The sequence below is a fragment of the Anomaloglossus baeobatrachus genome, chromosome 9, assembly GCF_048569485.1.
Source record: "Anomaloglossus baeobatrachus isolate aAnoBae1 chromosome 9, aAnoBae1.hap1, whole genome shotgun sequence".
NCBI classification, from domain to species: Eukaryota; Metazoa; Chordata; class Amphibia; order Anura; family Aromobatidae; genus Anomaloglossus; species Anomaloglossus baeobatrachus.
In genome coordinates, this window is record NC_134361.1 from 141,569,581 (window position 1) to 141,589,680 (window position 20,100).

At 41.9% G+C, this 20,100-nt stretch overlaps 1 protein-coding gene across 1 annotated transcript in view; it reads left to right on the plus strand.

The window, feature by feature from the left end:
- NALF2 (NALCN channel auxiliary factor 2) overlaps positions 1-19,891 on the plus strand; it is a 572,598-nt gene extending 552,707 nt beyond the window's left edge. The window contains exon 3 of the mRNA XM_075323998.1: positions 16,685-19,891. Within this exon, the coding sequence (XP_075180113.1) occupies positions 16,685-17,061 (377 nt within the window). The 3' untranslated portion in view covers positions 17,062-19,891. The remainder of the gene's footprint in view (positions 1-16,684) is intronic.
- Positions 19,892-20,100: the final 209 nt, after the last annotated feature.

Consider the following 20,100-nt stretch of genomic DNA (forward strand, 5'->3'; position numbering starts at 1 on the left):
CTGTAACCAATCATAGGCGCCGGTGGGCGGGGATAGCAGGGAATACGAGATTGTTTAATGGGCGGCCGGCTTTTTCAAAACAGTAAAAGCCGCCGGAGCAGTGTGAACGCCGTGCAGCGCCGGGGATCGGGGATCGGTGAGTATATGAGAGAGGGGGATAGACTGACATGGACAGAGAGTGAGGGACAGAGATAGTGACCGATTGACAGAGATTAGTGAATGACAGATATTGTGAGGCGCTTCAGAACGCAGCTTTTCAGCTGCGCTCTGAAGCGGACCTTTTTTAAGCTGCGGTGCAGAGCGCACACCTGCGCACATAGCATCAGACACCAAAATCGTATGAGGGATGTCACACGTTACAATTCACTAGGTTCGTGCAACAAAACGCTCAATTCTAGACAAAGATACGATGTGTATGCGATCAACGGTTTTGCGTTCAATCCTGATCGCACGTAGATGTCACACGCAGATACCTCACAAACGATGCCGGATGTGCGTCACTTAAAACTTGACCCCAACGACGGATTGTGAGATATATTGAAGCGTGTGTAGCGGGCTTTAGAGTGAGCTCTGTCAAATTTGCTCCTCGCTTCCTGGGTCCTTATGAGGTTCTTCGACAGGTAAATCCTGTAGTCTACCAATTGAAGTTACCCGTCCATCTTAGGATCCATGACAAATTCCATGTCTCACTGCTAAAGCAGGCTATTTTACCTCACGCTCGTTAAGTGCACTCTCCTGCCTCTGATTCCTCTCGCTCTAGCTATGAGGTACGAGCCATAGTTGGTTCTAAGATGGTTAGAGGGCGCAGGTTCTTCTTGATAGATTGGGAGGGCTACGGCCCGGAACATCGCTCTTGGGAGCCTGAGGAGGCTGTCCATGCTCCCGACTTAGTTGCCAATTACCTGCGTCGCCGGGAGGGGGGCCCTTGAGGGGGAGGTACTGTTACGGTTGCTGTGGCACTGGAGTCTATGTCCAGATTTCTTGCTACTGCACATGTGCGAGCACTGGAGACTATGTCCAGATTTCTTGCTACTGCACATGTGCAAGCGCTGGAGACTAAGTCCTATCTTGGAGCCATTGCACATGTGCGGGTGACATCATCGCTGACATGAGGTCACATGTCTCTGACACCTTCTATGCCGATTGGCCGCTGGTCATGTGCTTGTGACTCGTGGTCACATGTCTCTGACACCTTCTATGCCGATTGGTCGCTGGTCATGTGCTTGTGACGCTTTGCTCGGTGATAGGCCAGCGTGACGTCATTCCTGTCGTTCTGGCAGCGGATTGGCTCTGGTGTCCTCCATCTTGGATGAGGCACAGAGTCTATATAAGACCCTGACGCACGCCGCACGGCGCTCAGTCCTCTTGGTTCATGCATGAGAGTAGACGCTCTGTGCACGTTCCTCTAGGCATCTCTCTGTCTATGCTAGGTGAGCGCTACCGGCAGGGTAGCGTTCCTATACCTTACAGCTTCGGCTGCAGTCCGTATCCTTACCTCTTAGGGGAGCGGACATAGGCACGTGCCTGAGGCACATGGTCCGGCTGGGCCTTGTGATTCTACTCGTAGGTGGACGTTGCCGCTAGGGTAACGTTCCTTATACTGCATCTGGCAGTTGTTCGTATCCTCGCACACTAGGGGAGCGAACAGAGGTAGGAGCTTTGTGCGGCTTATGCTGCTGTCCGTCTCTTTTGCACCACTAGAAGAGCGGACCTAGGCAGGTGCCATATCTAGTGGTTTGTGTCCTCGCACACTAGTGGAGCGAACGCAGGTAGGAGCTTTGTGCGGCTTACGCTGCTGTCCGTCTCTTTTGCACCACTAGAAGAACGGACCTAGGCAGGTGCCATATCTAGTGGTTCGTGTCCTCGCACACTAGTGGAGCGAACGCAGGTAGGAGCTTTGTGCGGCTTACGCTGCTGTCCGTCTCTTGGCACCACTAGAGGAACGGACCTAGGTAGGTGCCATTTCACACTCACTGCCTTTGTCTCTGTGATTATTAACAGAGACCATTCCACACACCCTCCAAGTAAGGGAGGAGTTGCCTTATTTACTAATTATATTCCTCTGTGAGTTTAACAGAGGTATTGCACTCTGCCATAGTCTGCAGCAGAGTCTTTGCACGGTGGACCCTGACTGTCTGATACTCCTTTAGGTTTTATTATCAGACAGCCCCCTGTAACAGATGGGGCCATATATACCAGGATGGGCAATGATGGGGACATACTGTATATACCAGGGTGGGGCCATATATACCAGGCTATATCCATGATCGGGGTCATACACCATGATGGGACCATGATGGAGACATATACCAGGGTGGGGCCATATATACCAGGCTATATCCATGATCGGCGTCATACACCAGGAGGTACACCAAATACCAGGATAGGACCATGAGTGGCATGGTGGCTCAGTGGTTAGCACTGCAGTTTTGCAGCGCTGGGGTCCTGGGTTCAAATCCCACCAAGGACAACATCTGCAAGGAGTTTGTATGTTCTGCCCGTGTTTGCGTGGGTTTCCTCCCATACTCCAAAAAATATACTCATAAGGAACCTAGATTGTGAGCCCCAATGTGGACAGTGTTGCCATTGTATGTAAAGCGCTGTGGAATTAACAGTGCTATATAAATGAATAAAATTATTATTATTATTATTATACACCGTGTGCAGAATTATTAGGCAAGTTGTATTTTAGAGGATTTTTTTATTATTGATCAACAACTATGTTCTCAATCAACCCAAAAGACTCAAAAATATCAAAGCTTAAATATTTTTGGAAGTTGGAGTGGGTTTTTTTTAGATTTGGCTATCTTTGGAGGATATCTGTTTGTGCAGGTAACTATTACTGTGCAGAATTATTAGGCAACTTAAAAAAAACAAATATATTCCCATCTCACTTGTTTATTTTCACCAGGTAAACCAATATAACTGCACAAAATTTAGAAATAAATATTTCTGACATGCAAAAACAAAACACAAAAAAATTAGTGACCAATATAGCCACCTTTCTTTATGATGACACTCAACAGCCTACCATCCATAGATTCTGTCAGTTGCTTGATCTGTTTATGATCAACATTGCGTGCAGCAGCCACCACAGCCTCCCAGACACTGTTCCGAGAGGTGTACCGTTTTCCCTCCCTGTGTATCTCATATTTATTGAGGGACTACAGGTTCTCTCTGGGGTTCAGATCAGGTGAACAAGGGGGCCATGTCATTATTTTTTCATCTTTTAAACCTTTACTGGCCAGCCACGCTGTGGAGTAGTTGGATGCATGTGATGGAGCATTGTCCTGCATGAAAATCATGTTTTTCTTGAACGATACCGACTTCTTCCTGTATGACTGCTTGAAGAAGTTGTCTTCCAGAAACTGGCAGTAGGTCTGGGAGTTGAGCTTCACTCCATCCTCAACTCGAAAAGGTCCCACAAGTTAATCTTTGATGATACCATTCCATACCATTACCAGTAGAGTTGAGCTCTCTGCCCTTTACTGATCCAGCCTCAGGCCCATCCATCTGGCCTATCAAGAGTCCCTCTCATTTCATCAGTCCATAAAACCTTTGAAAAATCAGTATTAAGATATTTCTTGGCTCAGTCTTGACGTTTTATCTTATGTTTCTTGTTCAAAGGTGGTCGTTTTTCAGCCTTCCTTACCTTGGCCATGTCCCTGAGTATGGTCCACCTTGTGCTTTTTAATATTCCAGTAATGTTGCAGCTCTGAAATATGGCCAAACTGGTGGCAAATGGCATGTTGGCAGCTTCACGCTTGATTTTCCTCAATTCATGGGCAGTTATGTTGTGCCTTTTTTTGCCCAACACACTTCTTGAGACCCTGTTGGCTATTTGCCATGAAACGCTTGATTGTTCGGTGATCACGCTTCAAAGTTTGGCAATTTCAAGACTGCTGTATCCCTCTGCAAGACCTCTCACAATTTTGGATTTTTCAGAGGCCGTCAAATCTTTCTTCTGACTCATTTTGCCAAAGGAAAGGAAGTTGCCTAATAATTAAGCACACCTTATATAGGGTGTTGATGTCATTACACCACACCCCTCCTCATTACAGAGATGCACCTGATTTACTTAATTGGTAGTTGGCTCTCAAGCTTATACAGCTTGTAGTAGGATAACATGTATAAAAAGTATCATGTGATCAAAATACTCATTTGCCTAATAATTCTGCACACAGTGTATACCAGGCAATAGGCATGATAAGGATCATACATCAGGATGAGTCAATGATGGGGAGATATACCATGATAGGGATATAAATACCTGGATGGGGCCATGATTGTGGACATAAATACCGGGATGGGACTATATATAGCAGGATGTAGCCATGATGGGGTTATACACAAGGATGGGGCCATGATATGGACATACTTACCAAGTTGGAGGACATATTTACCAGGACGTGGCCCAGGATGGGGGGCCCAGGCTCAAACTCTGCATCAGGGCCCATCAGACTGTAGTTACGCCACTGCAGGTGAGCATATAATACATATGAGTACTGTCCATGGTAAAAGCTGATATCACATTGACAAAGCTTATTCAATAAAGCTGTTTAGATGGCAGTTATTACACATGGACCGAATATCCGTGTGAGAAAAATGGATTTTACAGATGAGACTCAGCCATTCAAATCTATGGCAGCACAAAAAAGGATCATCTGTATTGCATCCAACTTTTTTCACCACATGAAATTATTAACATAAGAAACTATTCATCTGTGTATATTTTTGTTAACTTGTATGTATAATAAACATGTCATACAGATGTAAAAAACAAAAATTAAAAGATGACACATGGATGGCATACAGATGGCAATACCCATGAAAATGACCCATTTCTGGGAATTAAAAACAGACAATTTTTTATTTGCTCATCTGAACCCAGCCACAAATCAATTAAACTTCTGGAGCATAGGAAGCGTAAGTGTGATTCAAATATACTTGCTTTGGTGCAAATGGAAGCGATAAGAGCACTGGGGAGGCAACAGAAGGATAACCTCCAAAATGCCAACTACTGTCTTCTTGTCCTTTCTGAATAACATTATGCTAGTGACGTGACCATATCAGTGCTGGTAGCATGAGGTGGTACCTGCAGCACATTCAGATTGTCTAGGTAGTCTATCTCCTGCAGGATGGCACAGCCATGTGTGCTGTCACAAGAAAAATTGCTGTATCTCCCAGCACAGTCTCAGGTGCATGAAATACATACTAGGACACTCTGTTACATGAGGACAACTGGACACTGTGTTGCTCAATTGGCAAACGGCATAGGACACCAGACTTGGTAGGTTCTCCATGGCCACATTCTCTTCACAGCAGGTATTCGCTGAACATGTGACAAACATGAAAGGATCTGGAAACACCAAGATGAATGTTTTTCTGTCTACAACATCATTCAGTATGAGCGTTTGATGGTGGGTCAGTGACGGCCCCTTATGTGAACAAATCTGTCTAGGCTTTGGCTATGTTTATATATAATCTGTCCATTTTGATGATTTTTGTCCCATAACAAATTGCTTGAACTCAAGTCCTCATGACCGCCAACAAGTCATGTTTTCAGAACTTCCTTAGTATTGCCAGATGATGCCTTTATAATGATTCCATCACCTGTTCAATGATAAAGAAATCCTGAAAACATGACCTGTTGGGGGCCGTGATGACTATAGTTTGGGAAACACTAATATTTATCAAAATGAAATTTCCCTCACATTTACCCAACAAAGTGTCATCTAATGTTTGTTTTTTTCTCTTTGGTAAATTGTTCTGATGTTGTAGTATGGAATTCTTTTGAGTTTTCCATAAATTCTCAGGTATGTGGCTTCTAACTTATATCATAGGTTTCGGTTTTACTAGAAAACTTGTTGGACATATACATATCTATTGTTCATTACATAGTGTCATGGGCTAGATGGGTCACTTCACATGTTGCAAGGTGGATTACCTCCTTCTTTCCACTGGCACCTGATATACCATATATAGGTGTAGACCTCTGTTCATACTGGAATGGTTGTCTCTGTATATGCCCCATAAAAATTATTTGCTCATCTGTACCGCTAGGTTAACTTGAAATAATTGGTTGAATATATGACATGTGGTTAAATGTGAATATTACTCATATATGGTCTCTATTTCCCCTTTAGCTTCTATGAGTTTTATATCATTTTAATATTAGTGATTATTTGGAATTACTATATAGTGTAACCAAAGTGTATAACGGCAACTATGACAGAGAATAAAGGGGGCTTTACACGCAACGACATCGCTAACGAGATGTCGTTGGGGTCACGGAATTCGTGATGCACATCCGGCCTCGTTAGTGACGTCGTTGCATGTGAAACGCACGAACGACCGTTAACGATCAAAATTACTCACTTAATCGTTGATCGTTGACACGTCATTCTAATCCCAATTATCGTTGCTGTTGCAGGATGCAGGTTGTTCATCGTTCCTGCGGCAGCACACATTTCTATGTGTGACACCGCAGGAACGAGGAACATCACCTGCGGTCACCCGCAATGAGAAAGGAAGGAGGTGGGCGGGATGTTCCGCCTGCTCATCTCCACCCCTCCGCTTCTATTGGGCAGCCGCTTAGTGACACCGCTGTGACGCCGAACGAACTTCCCCCTTAAAGGAGAGATTGTTTGGCGGCCACAGCGACGTCGGTGAAGAGGTAATTGCGTGTCATTCTGTCGTAGCGATATTGTTAGCTACGGCAGCGATCACTCCATGATGCGCCACCGACGTGGGCGGGTGCTATCGCTCGCGATATTGCTAGCGATGTTGCAGCATGTAAAGCCGGCTTAAGTTGTTTGTTCAAAACGCGTCAGTATTTGTCAGGATTTGTAACTCCATCTGAATAAAAGAGGTGAAGAAGATGGTGATATTTACTGTTTCATTTATAGTGACTTTAATATTGTTTTTTTTGTGTTTACTGTTTACATTTTATTTCCCTCCTTTGCAGGTTTTCTTTTTTCTCCAGGATGCTGATTGTTTCAGAGACTTTGCTATGTTTCATATGTTTGCATTCAGTAATTTTGATAACCTGACTTATCCTTTTCGTTAATGGCAATCAAAATTGGATCATATAATGTCAAGGGTCTGAATTCTCCTCAGCGCCAATTCATGCTTTGGAAGTATCTTACTGAAAGTAAATTGGACGTCATAGGTGTTCAGGAAACCAAATGTAAAAGAGATGCTATCCCTAGATTTGAGAATAAACATTTTCCCCATAAATTCTTGTCATGTGGCGAAAAGAAAAAGGCGGGAGTTATGATATTGATTAGAGACTCGGTGTCCTTTGAACTTATAGATAAGCATGAGGATGGTTCTGGTCAATATATTATTCTGGTATGTAAAATTAATAATGTTCTTTACACTCTTGTTACTCTTTATGCACCTAATACTGGCCAGATCCCTTTTCTAAACAGGCTCATGCCAGTTGTAAAAGAAAAAACACAGGGTGTTTTAATTCTATTCGGAGACTTTAATTTAATCCCAAATAAGTTAGTTGACTCCTCTTCTACTACTAAACTTAGATTCCAGACTCTAGATTCTTGGCTGGCAAAGGAGGAGTTATTGGATGTTTTCCGCTGCCTGAATACAACATCTAGGGAGTACACATTTTATTCTCATTCACACCAATGTTTTTCCAGAATTGATTTAGTCCTTACTTCTATTGCCCATTAATTTTTTTAAATCCATGCAAATAGGCTTGAGAACCTGGTCGGATCATTCCCCAATAATTTTTTAAGTTAATGAAGTCTTCCCCAATAATTGTCCGAGAATTTGGAGATGTAACAGCTATCTATTACAAAATAAGAAATATAAGAAAGAAATCGAGACAGCTCTGTTGCAGTTCTTCAAAAATAATGACAAAGATAGTATCCAACCTCACCTGTTATGGAATGCGCATAAGGCATTTATCAGAGGGATTTTAATTGAACTTAACAAAAGGAATCGTAAAAAAAAATCAGAAAAAATCAAAGCTTTAAGTAAGGAAATAGCACAAGTAGAGAGCCTCCAGATTCTACGACCAACCCAAAGGCTTCACTCACAACTAATGGAGCTGCGGCTACAATTGAGATCTTGCTTGGCTGGAGAGTTCAATCGGTTGCAACTAGCTAGTAAGACACGTTTTTATCACTCTATTAATAAACCAAGTAAATTGATGTTGCGGAGGGTGAAACAAGATAGACAAAAAATGAGAATTCTGGCGATTAACAACAAGTCGGGTTCACTATGCAAACATCCTGGCGACATTGCTGAGGCTTTTGCAGCTTACTACTCAGATTTATATAATCTGAAAGACAACCCCAATCAATTTCAGCCTACTTCACAGTTGATCAATACCTTTTTAGAAAAACTACATCTTCCTGTTATTGATAAGGTAGACTTGGACATTATTAATCAGCCTGCCACTGAACAGGAGGTATTGACTGTTATTAAACAGTTAAAGTTAGAAAAATCACCTGGTCCTGACGGGTTTAATAATGAGTACTACAAGTCATTTGATACAACTCTATGCCCTTATATTACCAAGATCATAAATTCTTTTCTGAATGGAACAAATATCCCGGATGAAATTCTGGAAGCCAACATTATCTTGCTCCCAAAAAGCACAGACAACACTTTAAACATTTCTAAATATAGGCCCATTTCTCTTATTAATACTGATACCAAAATCATTTCTAAATTTATAGTCAATCGATTGCTGCCAATTATCCCTAGTTTAATTAATATGGATCAGGTTGGATTTATTAAACATCTACAGGCTTCAGATGCTACTAGAAGATTACTTAATCTTTTGTCCCATGTAGAAAAAGAGAAACTGCCCACCATTTTGCTTTCCTTAGATGCTGAAAAGGCCTTTGACCGCATTCATTGGGGTTACATGTCCTCCACTCTTGAAAAATTTGGTTTTCATGGGAAAATTTAAAATTTAATTTTAAAATTATATTCTACCCCCACGGCACGGATTTTGGTGAATCATTTGCTTTCAAATAAGTTTTTTATTTCTAATGGTACTAGACAGGGCTGTCCATTGTCCCCTATACTCTTTGCCCTTATGATAGAACCGCTTGCTGAATCCATTAGATTAGATGAAAATATTAGGGGCATCCATTATATTAGAAGACAATACAAGATCTCATTATATGCGGATGACATTCTTTTGACGCTAACCAATCCGTTGGAGCCTTTGCGGCGTGTTAGTTCTATTATTACAGATTTTTCTAATATTTCCTATTATCAATCTGATCATTCCAAATCTAAAATGTTGCAGTATAATTTAGACCCACATTTACGTCATTTTTTGCAGTTAGAATTTACGTTCGACTTGTCGTCCAATGAGCTTCTATATTTAGGTATAATTATCCCTTCTAATTTACAGAAAATAATTTCGGTTAATGTCAGGCGTGCCTGGGTAGGGAAAATAGTCTCTTATAAAGCTCTTATTCTACCAAAACTTTTGTATATAATGCGTTGTCTGCCCTTGACTATCCCTAAACAAATATTGATTAAAATATAAGCACAGATCTCATCTTTTGTTTGGCAGGGGAAGGTTCCCAGAATCTCTAAACTTACCTTATTTAAGCATAAGAAAAATGGAGGTATTGTCTGGCCTAATATCCAAGCCTATTATTTGACGAATTTGGTCAAGCAAACCCAAAACACATTACTGGATCATTTCAACAATAGTTGAATATACATTGAGAAAGGCCTGTGCCATAATCGTCATAAACGGGATGTGATCTTGTCATATTTAATAAAAAGAAACAAACGTTTAGTGGATAATCCGACTACCAAGGCAGAAATAAGAGCGTGGAGATTACTGCAAAATATTTTATTACGCCAGGGCGAACCCCTCAGCGAGATTAGAGAGGTCTCATTAGATTTATTAGAATTATTAATCCCACGTATTAAACTAGATGGTTGGAAAAAGAAGGGAATTTTAAACGTGTAATTTATTAAGAAATAATTCTCTTTTAGGATTTGAGGCTCTTGCTGAGGTATACCATCTGCCTGATACAGAAAAGATTAATTGGGTTAGGATAAGTGAAATCTTGGCAGATATAACAACTTCTGCCTTCAAGATTCCGAGATTACTGAATGTTCTTTTGCACAATCCGACTAATGAGATCTTCTGGAAAACTAGTAACATTTACAGAATACTCAATGATGATCTCCAATTGACTAAATTACAGTATATGAAATCTTGGGAGAGAGATCTGGATTGCTCATTGTCGCTTAAACGATGGCAAACTTCCTTGAAACACACATATACGAATTGTGCTTGTGCTAATTTGCAGGAAACACACTATAAATTACTTAGTAGATGGTATTATACGCCTCAGAGATTGAATGCCATCTCATCCTCTAATTCAAGTCTTTGTTGGAGGGGTTGTGGCTGTACTGGCTCTTTTTTCCATATTTTTTGGAGTTGTCCTTTGTTGGGTACCCTATGGAAAGACACAGAACATCTTATATATACGGTGACCTCGGTTAGAATTCATTTGACCTCTGAGCTAGTTTTCCTATCTATTGGTTTGGAGGAGTTGAAAAGGCGGTGTAAACAAATTACTTGCCATATTCTTTTGGTCATTAAATCTTTACTAGCGTCCAAATGGAAGGAAATAGATGTCCCCTCAATACAAGAAGTTATAGATAGGGTTTCCTTACACAACATATATGAGTACAACATAGCCCTGAAGGAAGGTAACTTTTCTAGATATGCTGAGAGGTGGTATCTGTGGTCTCTTAAATTTAACCCAACCCTTAAGATATACGACCTTTGATGTTATTCTCTTGTTTTTTTGTTTTTTTTTTTCTACATATATTAGTTGTTTGAATTTTCTTACTGTTTGCAAAATTTGGCTTATATTTGCAGTATGTTTCTTTTGCATAGTAATAGTTGCTAGGAATCCTGGAGTTGTATATTTTTATTTATTTATTTATTTATTTAATGTTGCCTTTCAAATTATATCTAAAGCCTATTGTTTGTTAAAAAATGACAAAAATTGTAAAATAAGTAATTTCAATGCTTGCTACACCTCACCTCATTTACACCTCATTTTATGTTTCCCCTTTCCCTTTTCCCTGTTATAAATAAAGACAGTAAACAAAACGCATCAGTAACACTTTTATTGTATTAGTAATCTTAAAAGATGTCTAGAAATAAAGGCTAAAGAGTTTACTTACCATTGGAGTATACTCCTTTACATTTTATTCTGAACAATAATACAAAAACCCTTAAATTGTATCAATGCAGGTGCTCAAACTGTTTTCCATTACAATTTGCACAGCTTTGAAATCTTCCTCTTACGCTTCGACAAACATTTTTGCAAAAGTCTCTTTGGGTATTAATTTCTTGAATGCATCTCTTATGTAATTTTTCAAATCACTGACACTTTTTGGTTTTCGTCTATAAACTTTGTCCTTGAGTACTCCCCAAAAGAAAAAATCCATTGGGGTCAAGTCTGGTGAATGTGCCGGCCAATCAAATGGGCCTCTTTGGCCAATCCATTTATTAGGAAATGTTTCATCAAGATACTCGCGGACTACTCTTGAATAATGTGTAGGGGCCCCTGTTACGGTTGCTGTGGCTCTGGAGACTATGTCTGGATTTCTTGCTACTGCACATGTGCAAGCTCTGGAGACTAAGTCCTATCTTGGAGCCATTGCACATGTGCGGGTGACATCATCGCTGACACGAGGTCACATGTCTCTGACACCTTCTAAGCTGATTGGCCACTGGTCATGTGCTTGTGACACATGGTCACATGTCTCTGACACCTTCTATGCCGATTGGTCGCTGGTCATGTGCTTGTGACGCTTTGCTCGGTGATAGGCCAGCGTGACGTCATTGCTGTCATTCTGGCAGCGGATTGGCTCTGGTGTCCTCCATCTTGGATGAGGCACAGAGTCTATATAAGACCCTGACGCACGCCGCACGGCGCTCAGTCCTCCTGGTTCATGCATGAGGGTAGACACCCTGTGCACGTCCCTCTAGGCATCTCTCTGTCTATGTTAGGTGAGCGCTACCGGCAGGGTAGCGTTCTTATACCTTACAGCTTCGGCTGCAGTCCGTATCCTTACCTCTTAGTGGAGCGGACATAGGCAGGTGCCTGAGGCACATGGTCCGGCTGGGCCTTGTGATTCTACTCGTAGGTGGATGTTGCCGCTAGGGTAACGTTCCTTATACTGCGTCTGGCAGTTGTTCGTATCCTCGCACACTAGGGGAGCGAACAGAGGTAGGAGCTTTGTGCGGCTTATGCTGCTGTCCGTCTCTTTTGCACCACTAGAAGAGCGGACCTAGGCAGGTGCCATATCTAGTGGTTCGTGTCCTCGCACACTAGTGGAGCGAACGCAGGTAGGAGCTTTGTGCGGCTTACGCTGCTGTCCGTCTCTTTTGCACCACTAGAAGAGCGGACCTAGGCAGGTGCCATATCTAGTGGTTCGTGTCCTCGCACACTAGTGGAGCGAACGCAGGTAGGAGCTTTGTGCGGCTTACGCTGCTGTCCATCTCCTGGCACCACTAGGTGCCATTTCCCACTCACTGCTTTTATCTCTGTGATCTTTAACAGAGACCATTCCACACACCCTCCAAGTAAGGGAGGAATTGCTTTATTTTCTAATTATATTCCTCTGTGAGTTTAACAGAGGTATTGCACTCTGCACTTGTGCTATTATTTTTTACAGTGGCACACTTATATACCCCTTATCCTCTGCCATAGTCTGCAGCAGAGTCTTTGCACGGTGGACCCTGACTGTCTGACATTCCTTTAGGTTTTATTATCAGACAGCCCCCCGTAACAGGCCCCATCTTGTTGGAAATAAAGGTCATTTGAATTAGGCGAACAACTTGATTCATTCGAATTTCGAGATACTTATCGCCTGTTATTGTCCCATCAAAAAATATAGGTCCTAAAACACCAAAACTTGAAATACCACCCCAAACATTGACACCAGGCTCATTTACTTGTTGCTCTAATGTTAAATTTATGTTCTCATTATACCAGTAAATACCATTATGCCTGTTAATATGGCCAGATAATTTGAAAGAAGCTTCATCACACCACATAAAGTTATCTAAAAGTACTGGATTTTCTTCAATTTTGTTAAGCATAATCTCACTAAATTACGGCCTCCTGTCTGGATCATCCTCCAATAAACCATGAATTAGACGTGGACGATAAGCTTTCCACCCAATAGATTTCAGGATTCGCATGATAGAAACTTGTGAAATTCCCAATTCTAAAGACATTCTTCTGGTGAACTTTTTTGGACTCTGAACAAATGTTTCAGCAACAAGTTTTTTATTATTTTATGTACAGGTTGTTTTGGGTCGACCAGTTTTTGGAGCATTAAGAATTGAATTAGTGACATAGAATTTGTCACGAATGCGGTAAATGGTTTGTCTCTTTGTGGCTTGAGTACCAAATGTTTCAACCCAATTTGCTCTGATGGTTTCAGCAATTTGAGATTTCCAATACTTTTTTAAAATCCATTTTCTTTGATCTGTATTTAAATTATTTGCCATCATGGGTTATCTGAATTATCTGAAAGAAAAACAGATTTGGGGGAGATTTATCTGTGAAAACTGGATCTGTGAAACTGACTCAATAGCAACCAATCAGATTCCACCTTTCATTTTTTACAGAGTCTGTGAAGAATGAAAAGTGGAATCTGATTGGTTGCTAAGGGCAACTGAGTCAGTTTCACTTTACACCATGTTTGATAAATCTCCCCCTTCATAACCCTATTACACATACTGTCCACCTACTTTTGGACCACCCTGTATATTATAACAGAGGAATTATATCACTTGAGCTTTCTACTTGACTCTGGAATCTGAGAACAGAATGAGAAAAGTGAATAGTTACTATTTAAAGAGAACCTGTCACCAGTTTTTCGCCCTGCACAGGACCTCAATGCCGTATGTATGACGTAGACGCATCATGCACCGCGGCTTCAGAATAAGGAAGACCAAAATGGCCAAAAGGGGAGGCGCCGGTCCCGGGGGAACTGTTGTGCATCGGAGCGACCTTCTAGGTGAGTATTATTATAAAAGGTTTTTTATGTTATACCCAGCGACCTGGGCTCTTATATACAGCATGTTAGAATGCTGTATATAAGAGCCCAGTGGTGGTGGCCGCAGGTTATAGGGCAAAAAACTGGTGACAGGTGCCCTTTAAGAAAGGCCTAATATGAAAGAGCCAAAATGTTGTACTGGTTGCACTGCACTTTATGGGCTAATAAACAGTCCGTTATTTTTCATTAAGTTGTCCTAGCTTACGGAGACTGGTAGATTTGGGTTCATTTACTTTGTGAGCACTTACCATATTGTTACAATAATATCTGTTCTGAACTGCTACAGATAGTCCTTGGGAGTCTACCTGGATATTTCTAAGTTTATAAGTCCATCTTAACTCCAATTGTTAATCTTAACAATTAACTCCAAATCATCATTTACATTAGCTCCAACATCCAGCCATCAAATTTCCAAATGTCAACCTATCTGTTTGATCCCTCCATTTCTAGGGTCTGCATGGAGTCAATGTGAGATCTCTATATACTGGCCCTCATCTCCTCTGCTGGGATTTTGCAATCTACTTTCCCCTAGTTCCCGAACTTGAAGACAATTATCACCAGTCCTCTCATCAATTTCCTTCAAATTTATGTGAACATGTACTTAATTTTAATTATTTGTTTACACAAAGAATTTATAAAGTGTCCAGTCATAACATTATTTATTATATACTATTGTTCTGTATGATCAGCGATGACTTTAGTGCTTATTATGCCTATAACAACTTGTTAAGACAGGAAGGGAAAGACGTTGCACATGAATGAGCACAACCCAATGTAGAAAAATAGCAAACATTTATTAGATCAAGATTAAAAGCAGTTAAAAGACAAAGCTGCACAGCCAGTGACCATAAATATACAATATCCCCATAAAATAATACAAAGTTGCATAAGAACAACAAAAATGCAAAAAACACAAAAAATATATATATACAGCACCTAGACCCACTACACAGGTATATGTAAACAGGACAATTAGACACAATAGTAAATTCCCTGATGAAGCCACCTACGTGCGGCGATAGGCGTTGGGCTGCTGCACACCCCGTGACCGCCCCTGTCCTAACCACCACAGCTGCCTATCCCTCACAGGGGCTTTGCTTTGGGCATGGAGCATTCGTTTTGACAGCCTCACCTTTCCCATTTCATGCTGAGCCTTTTTTCCCCGGCTCTATACAGTCCCGTATAGGGACTTGCTTCTACACTTGGCTGTCCTCAGTCCTATTGGCATTTAATAATGTTGGTTTGCATGCTATTGCACATGCACTGGTCATGTCCTTGATTACAACTGATTGCCTTTTATATCTCTCACTGAGTGGTCCAGAAAAAACTATTTTTCTTGGTGAGTGCCTCTGTTGCCCTAGTTTCTTCTACAGGAATTTACTATTGTGTCTAATTGTCCTGTTTACATATACCTGTGTAGTGGGTTAGGTGCTGTATATATATATTTTTTGTGTTTTTTGCATTTTTGTTGTTCTTATGCAACTTTGTATTATTATATGGGGATATTGTATATTTATGGTCACTGGCTGTGCAGCTTTGTCTTTTAACTGCTTTTAATCTTGACCTAATAAAGGTTTGCTATTTTTCTACATTGGGTTGTGCTCATTCATGTGCAACGTCTTTCCCTTCCTGTCTTAATTGTTTACATGTTGCACTTGTAGCACCCCTATTGGTATTATTCTTTTATCGTGGTGCGCTCCCCATCTCTATATAACAACTTGTTCTGAAAATCTTGCAAAGCTGCCATAAATATGCTGTTAGTGTATGTACCATTACCGTCTACTACATGATGTACATTATTTAGTACCTGCATGAGAGACTAGGTGTGACTGACTCTATAATTGTAATAAACTACAACATTCTCCTAAAGGTACTGTCACACATAACGAGATTGCTAGTGAGGTTTTGGTGACGCAGTAGCGTTCCCGTTAGCGATCTCGTTATGTGTGACATCTACCAGCGATCAGGCCCCTGCTGTGAGATCTCTAGTCGTTGCAGAATGGTCCAGGCCATTTTCTTCAAAGGCGATGTCCTGCTGGGCAGGACACATCGCTGTGTTTGACACTGTGTGGCAGGGTCACAGTGACTGCTGAGATCGTTATACAGGTCGCTACTGCGACCTGTATTGTTCCTGCATCGCTGGTAAGATCTGGCTGTGTGACATCTCACCAGTGACCTCCCAGCGACTTACCAGCGATCCCTATCAGGTCGCATCGTTTTCGGGATCGCTGGTAAGTCGTTGTGTGTGACTGGGCCTTAAGGTGTGCATCTAACATGCTAATATACTATCCAAAAATCTTGTGAACCTAGTCCTTTTATGACCCTAATGAGCAATGGTCATTTGAAGGACATTTTGCATGGGCCAATGTAAACACTATTTAGGCAAAAAGTGTTAATTAATTGGTTGACTTATCTACTATGGGTATTGATTGGGAATGTATGTTCTTTCAGAATCTCATTCAGCTCATGTAAATTGGCCTATAATCTTGTCAGTTTTAAAACATGCAGGTGTCAATACACATAAAGTATTGTATGCTAATACTTGTGTGTTTCTAAATGTGTTTTAACTATATTTTTTGTTTTTCAACAGATTTGCTAGAAAACCATATGTCTAACACAGATGCGGTTTGTTGTGATGTTCGATGGCATTCCTGCAACAACCTGGGAAGCGGCGCCCACAACACATCTACCAAATCTTTGAACTCCCAATCCATGTATTACCAACACCGCAGTCGCCACCACCAGCATCCTCACCATCGACACCATCACCTGCATCCTTACCATCATCATCACAAACCATCTCTGCTGCCGGTCTCAGCGGGATCCCGCCTCGGAAACACGAGACTAAAGCTATGTGTGTTGGTGCTTATGTTGCTCCACACCATGGCCTCCTTTTCAGCTGTGCAAAATGGGGTGAGCTTGGAAGCCATGCCTGGCATGGATGAGACATCGGCACGTGAAGAGTGAACACGTGGAAGTGCTTTCTGAAAACTCAGAAGATTGGAATTAGTTCTTCTAAAGGGTGTGCCCTTTTCTATGACCCAGAGGCACTGGGAGATTGCCCTCAGCAGCAGTTAACCATGACACAGCATGGTAAAAACAAAATGTGTCCTTTGGGTTAGAGGGCCGTGAGACACAACTTTGAGAAGGGTTCTGTGTCAGTGGCCTTGAAATGATGCTTGTGTTATGCAGAGGCAATGTAAGGCAGAGTCAGATTGGGGTGGTCCAGTATCCTTATGAAGAGTGCAAAAGTGGGAAGAATGCCTGGCCAAGTAAAACATGCACTCCATGGTTAGAGAAATTAACAGTCGGTTAAGCCCGCTGGTAACTACCGGTGAGCCTTGCTTGTGGTAGATGCTAAGTGCTTTAGTGCTGCCCTGAATGTATTCTTGGTCATGCTCATTGATAGCTGGCCTAAATATCCAACAGCTTATGGCCAAATGGCAGCCGTATTTCTAACGTGAACAACAATTAAATAAGAAAACTATGTTTTAATATCATCAAGCCAGGGTTACACATAGAGATACGAAACGATGAAATAGGCAGATCCTGTTTAGATGTCATAATGATGTTACTATTGCAGGAGAAGTCCTGTAATCACTGGTCACAAATTAGCAGGCATCATGAGCCACAAATATTAACAGAATGTGCAAAAAAAATAGAAATATATCTTTTAAGGTATGACACATGTACAGAAAAAATATGTATTAGAGGATGAGAGATAAAATGTAAGAAAACGTATAGGGAAGAATACAGTATATAGTATTTATGGAGGGTCATATAGCATCATGTCTTGTGTGCCAAGTGGTATATAGATGTCAAATGTCAAAATGCAATCAGAATGTTGCTAATACACTTACCTACAAAACCCAGGGCTATGACTACTACAGATCGCATCAAAATACATCAAAACCAAATTCCAAGCATTCATTCACCATGCATTATTATTTCCCTTCACTATATGTATGATCAACCTAAGTTTTGCAAACAAATTGCTCATTTATTGAGTTTCGTCTTACATCCCTGTAGATATATTAGGTTCTATAAGCGACAGCGGCAAGTTTAATTTTCCCAATTTTATAAATATTGAGTATGGAGATAACAATGGACATCCGAGGCTTAATACAAGTGATGTCAACATTACATTAGCTAATATGACCTTTAAGTCGCCTGGGGAACTTCTAAGGGGCACTTTGCACATTACGACATCGCAGGTGCGATGTCGGTGGGGTGAAATAGAAAGTGACGCACATCCGGCGTCGCTCTTGATATCGTAGTGTGTAAAGCATTTTTGATACGATTAACGAGCACAAAAGCGTCGTAATCGTATCATCGGTGTAGCGTCGGTCATTTCCATGAATTGGGAAAGACCAATGTTACGATGATGTTCCTCGTTCCTGCGACAGCACACATCGCTGTGTGTGAAGCCGCAGGAGCGAGGAACATTTCCAACCTGCGTCCCGGCCGGCTATGCTGAAGGAAGGAGGTGGGTGGGATGTTTACGTCCCGCTCATCTCCACCCCTCCGCTTCTATTGGCCGCCTGCCGTGTGACATCGCTTTGATGCCGCACGACCCGCCCCCTTAGGAAGGAGGCGGTTCGCCGGCCAGAGCGACGTCGCAGGGCAGGTGAGTGCATGTGAAGCTGCCGTAGCGATAATGTTCGCTACGGCAGCTATCACCATGATATCACAGCTGCGACGGGGTCGGCGACTATCACGCTCGGCATCGCAGCAGCGGCTTGCGATGTCGTAGTGTGCAAAGTGCCCCTAAGAGCTGGAGGGAGCAGGAAAAATGAAGAAAGGCAAGTTTGGGTTAACACAACATGTCAAACCAATTGATACATAGTTACATTAAAAAACTATTTTTTAAGGGAAACTTAGACTCCTTTCCCAGGGTACTTGCCCCACATCAGTGGAGAACAGGGTTATAGTCTGGCTGAGTGAGATGCCCTTCATGAAGCAGTAGGTGACCCTAGCTCCGAATGGAGACCAACTGTGTGTGAAGTCATATTTACCATGCGCCATGGGAAAAAAGGTATTCGAATTAGCGCTCTGTTTGTCTGGCTTTGCTTATATACTTGGTTATGTTGTTAAGTTTAATATAAGGTCATACAATTAAATACAGAGTAGGTGACACTGGCAAGATATTTGTTTTCTTTCTGGGAGAGAGCTATGTTGCATACGCCGCTTATTAGGGTGCGTTGACAATTACACTCCTTGCACAACTGTATTGAGAGCCATCTCTCTGCCCTAACACTGCATTATAGAGTGTGATTGAATGAAGTCTGATGTGTACATTCAGCAGTAAGTATGGGATCTGATGTGAGTAATGTGAATGCAACTCTGAATGGTGACTAGTATAGAGGAACATCAACATGAGATTTTAGTCAGTAATTCCCAATGTTTGAGCCCCAAATTCTGACGAGTCAGAGAAATCAGAGATTGAACAGGTAGAAGTTTAATTCATTCAATTCTATTGAGTTGTTTGATATAGCCAGCAGCAGTGACATTTGGGAGACACTTTTCTTCTCTCCATAGGCCGGTCATGCCTGTACATACACATTTACCGGGAGTCAGGGGAAGGCAGGTGTATGGTTCACAAGAACATGAGGATATTTAGATTTAAGGGTGCTTTACACGCTGCGACATCGCTAACGATATATCGTCGGGGTCACGTCGTCAGTGACGCACATCCGGCGCCGTTAGCGACATCGCAGCGTGTAACACGAAGGAGCAAAGATCAACGATCGCAAAAACGGCAAAAATCGTTGATCGTTGACACGTCGTTCATTTCCTTAATATTGTTGCTGCTGCAGGTACGATGTTGTTCGTCGTTCCTGCGGCATCACAAATCGCTACGTGTGACACCGCAGGAACGACGAACATCTCCTACCTGCGTCCACCGGAATAGAAGGAAGGAGGTGGGCAGCATGTTCCGGCCGCTCATCTCCGCCCCTCCGCTTCTATTGGACGGCTGCCGTGTGACGTCGCTGTGACGCCGCACGA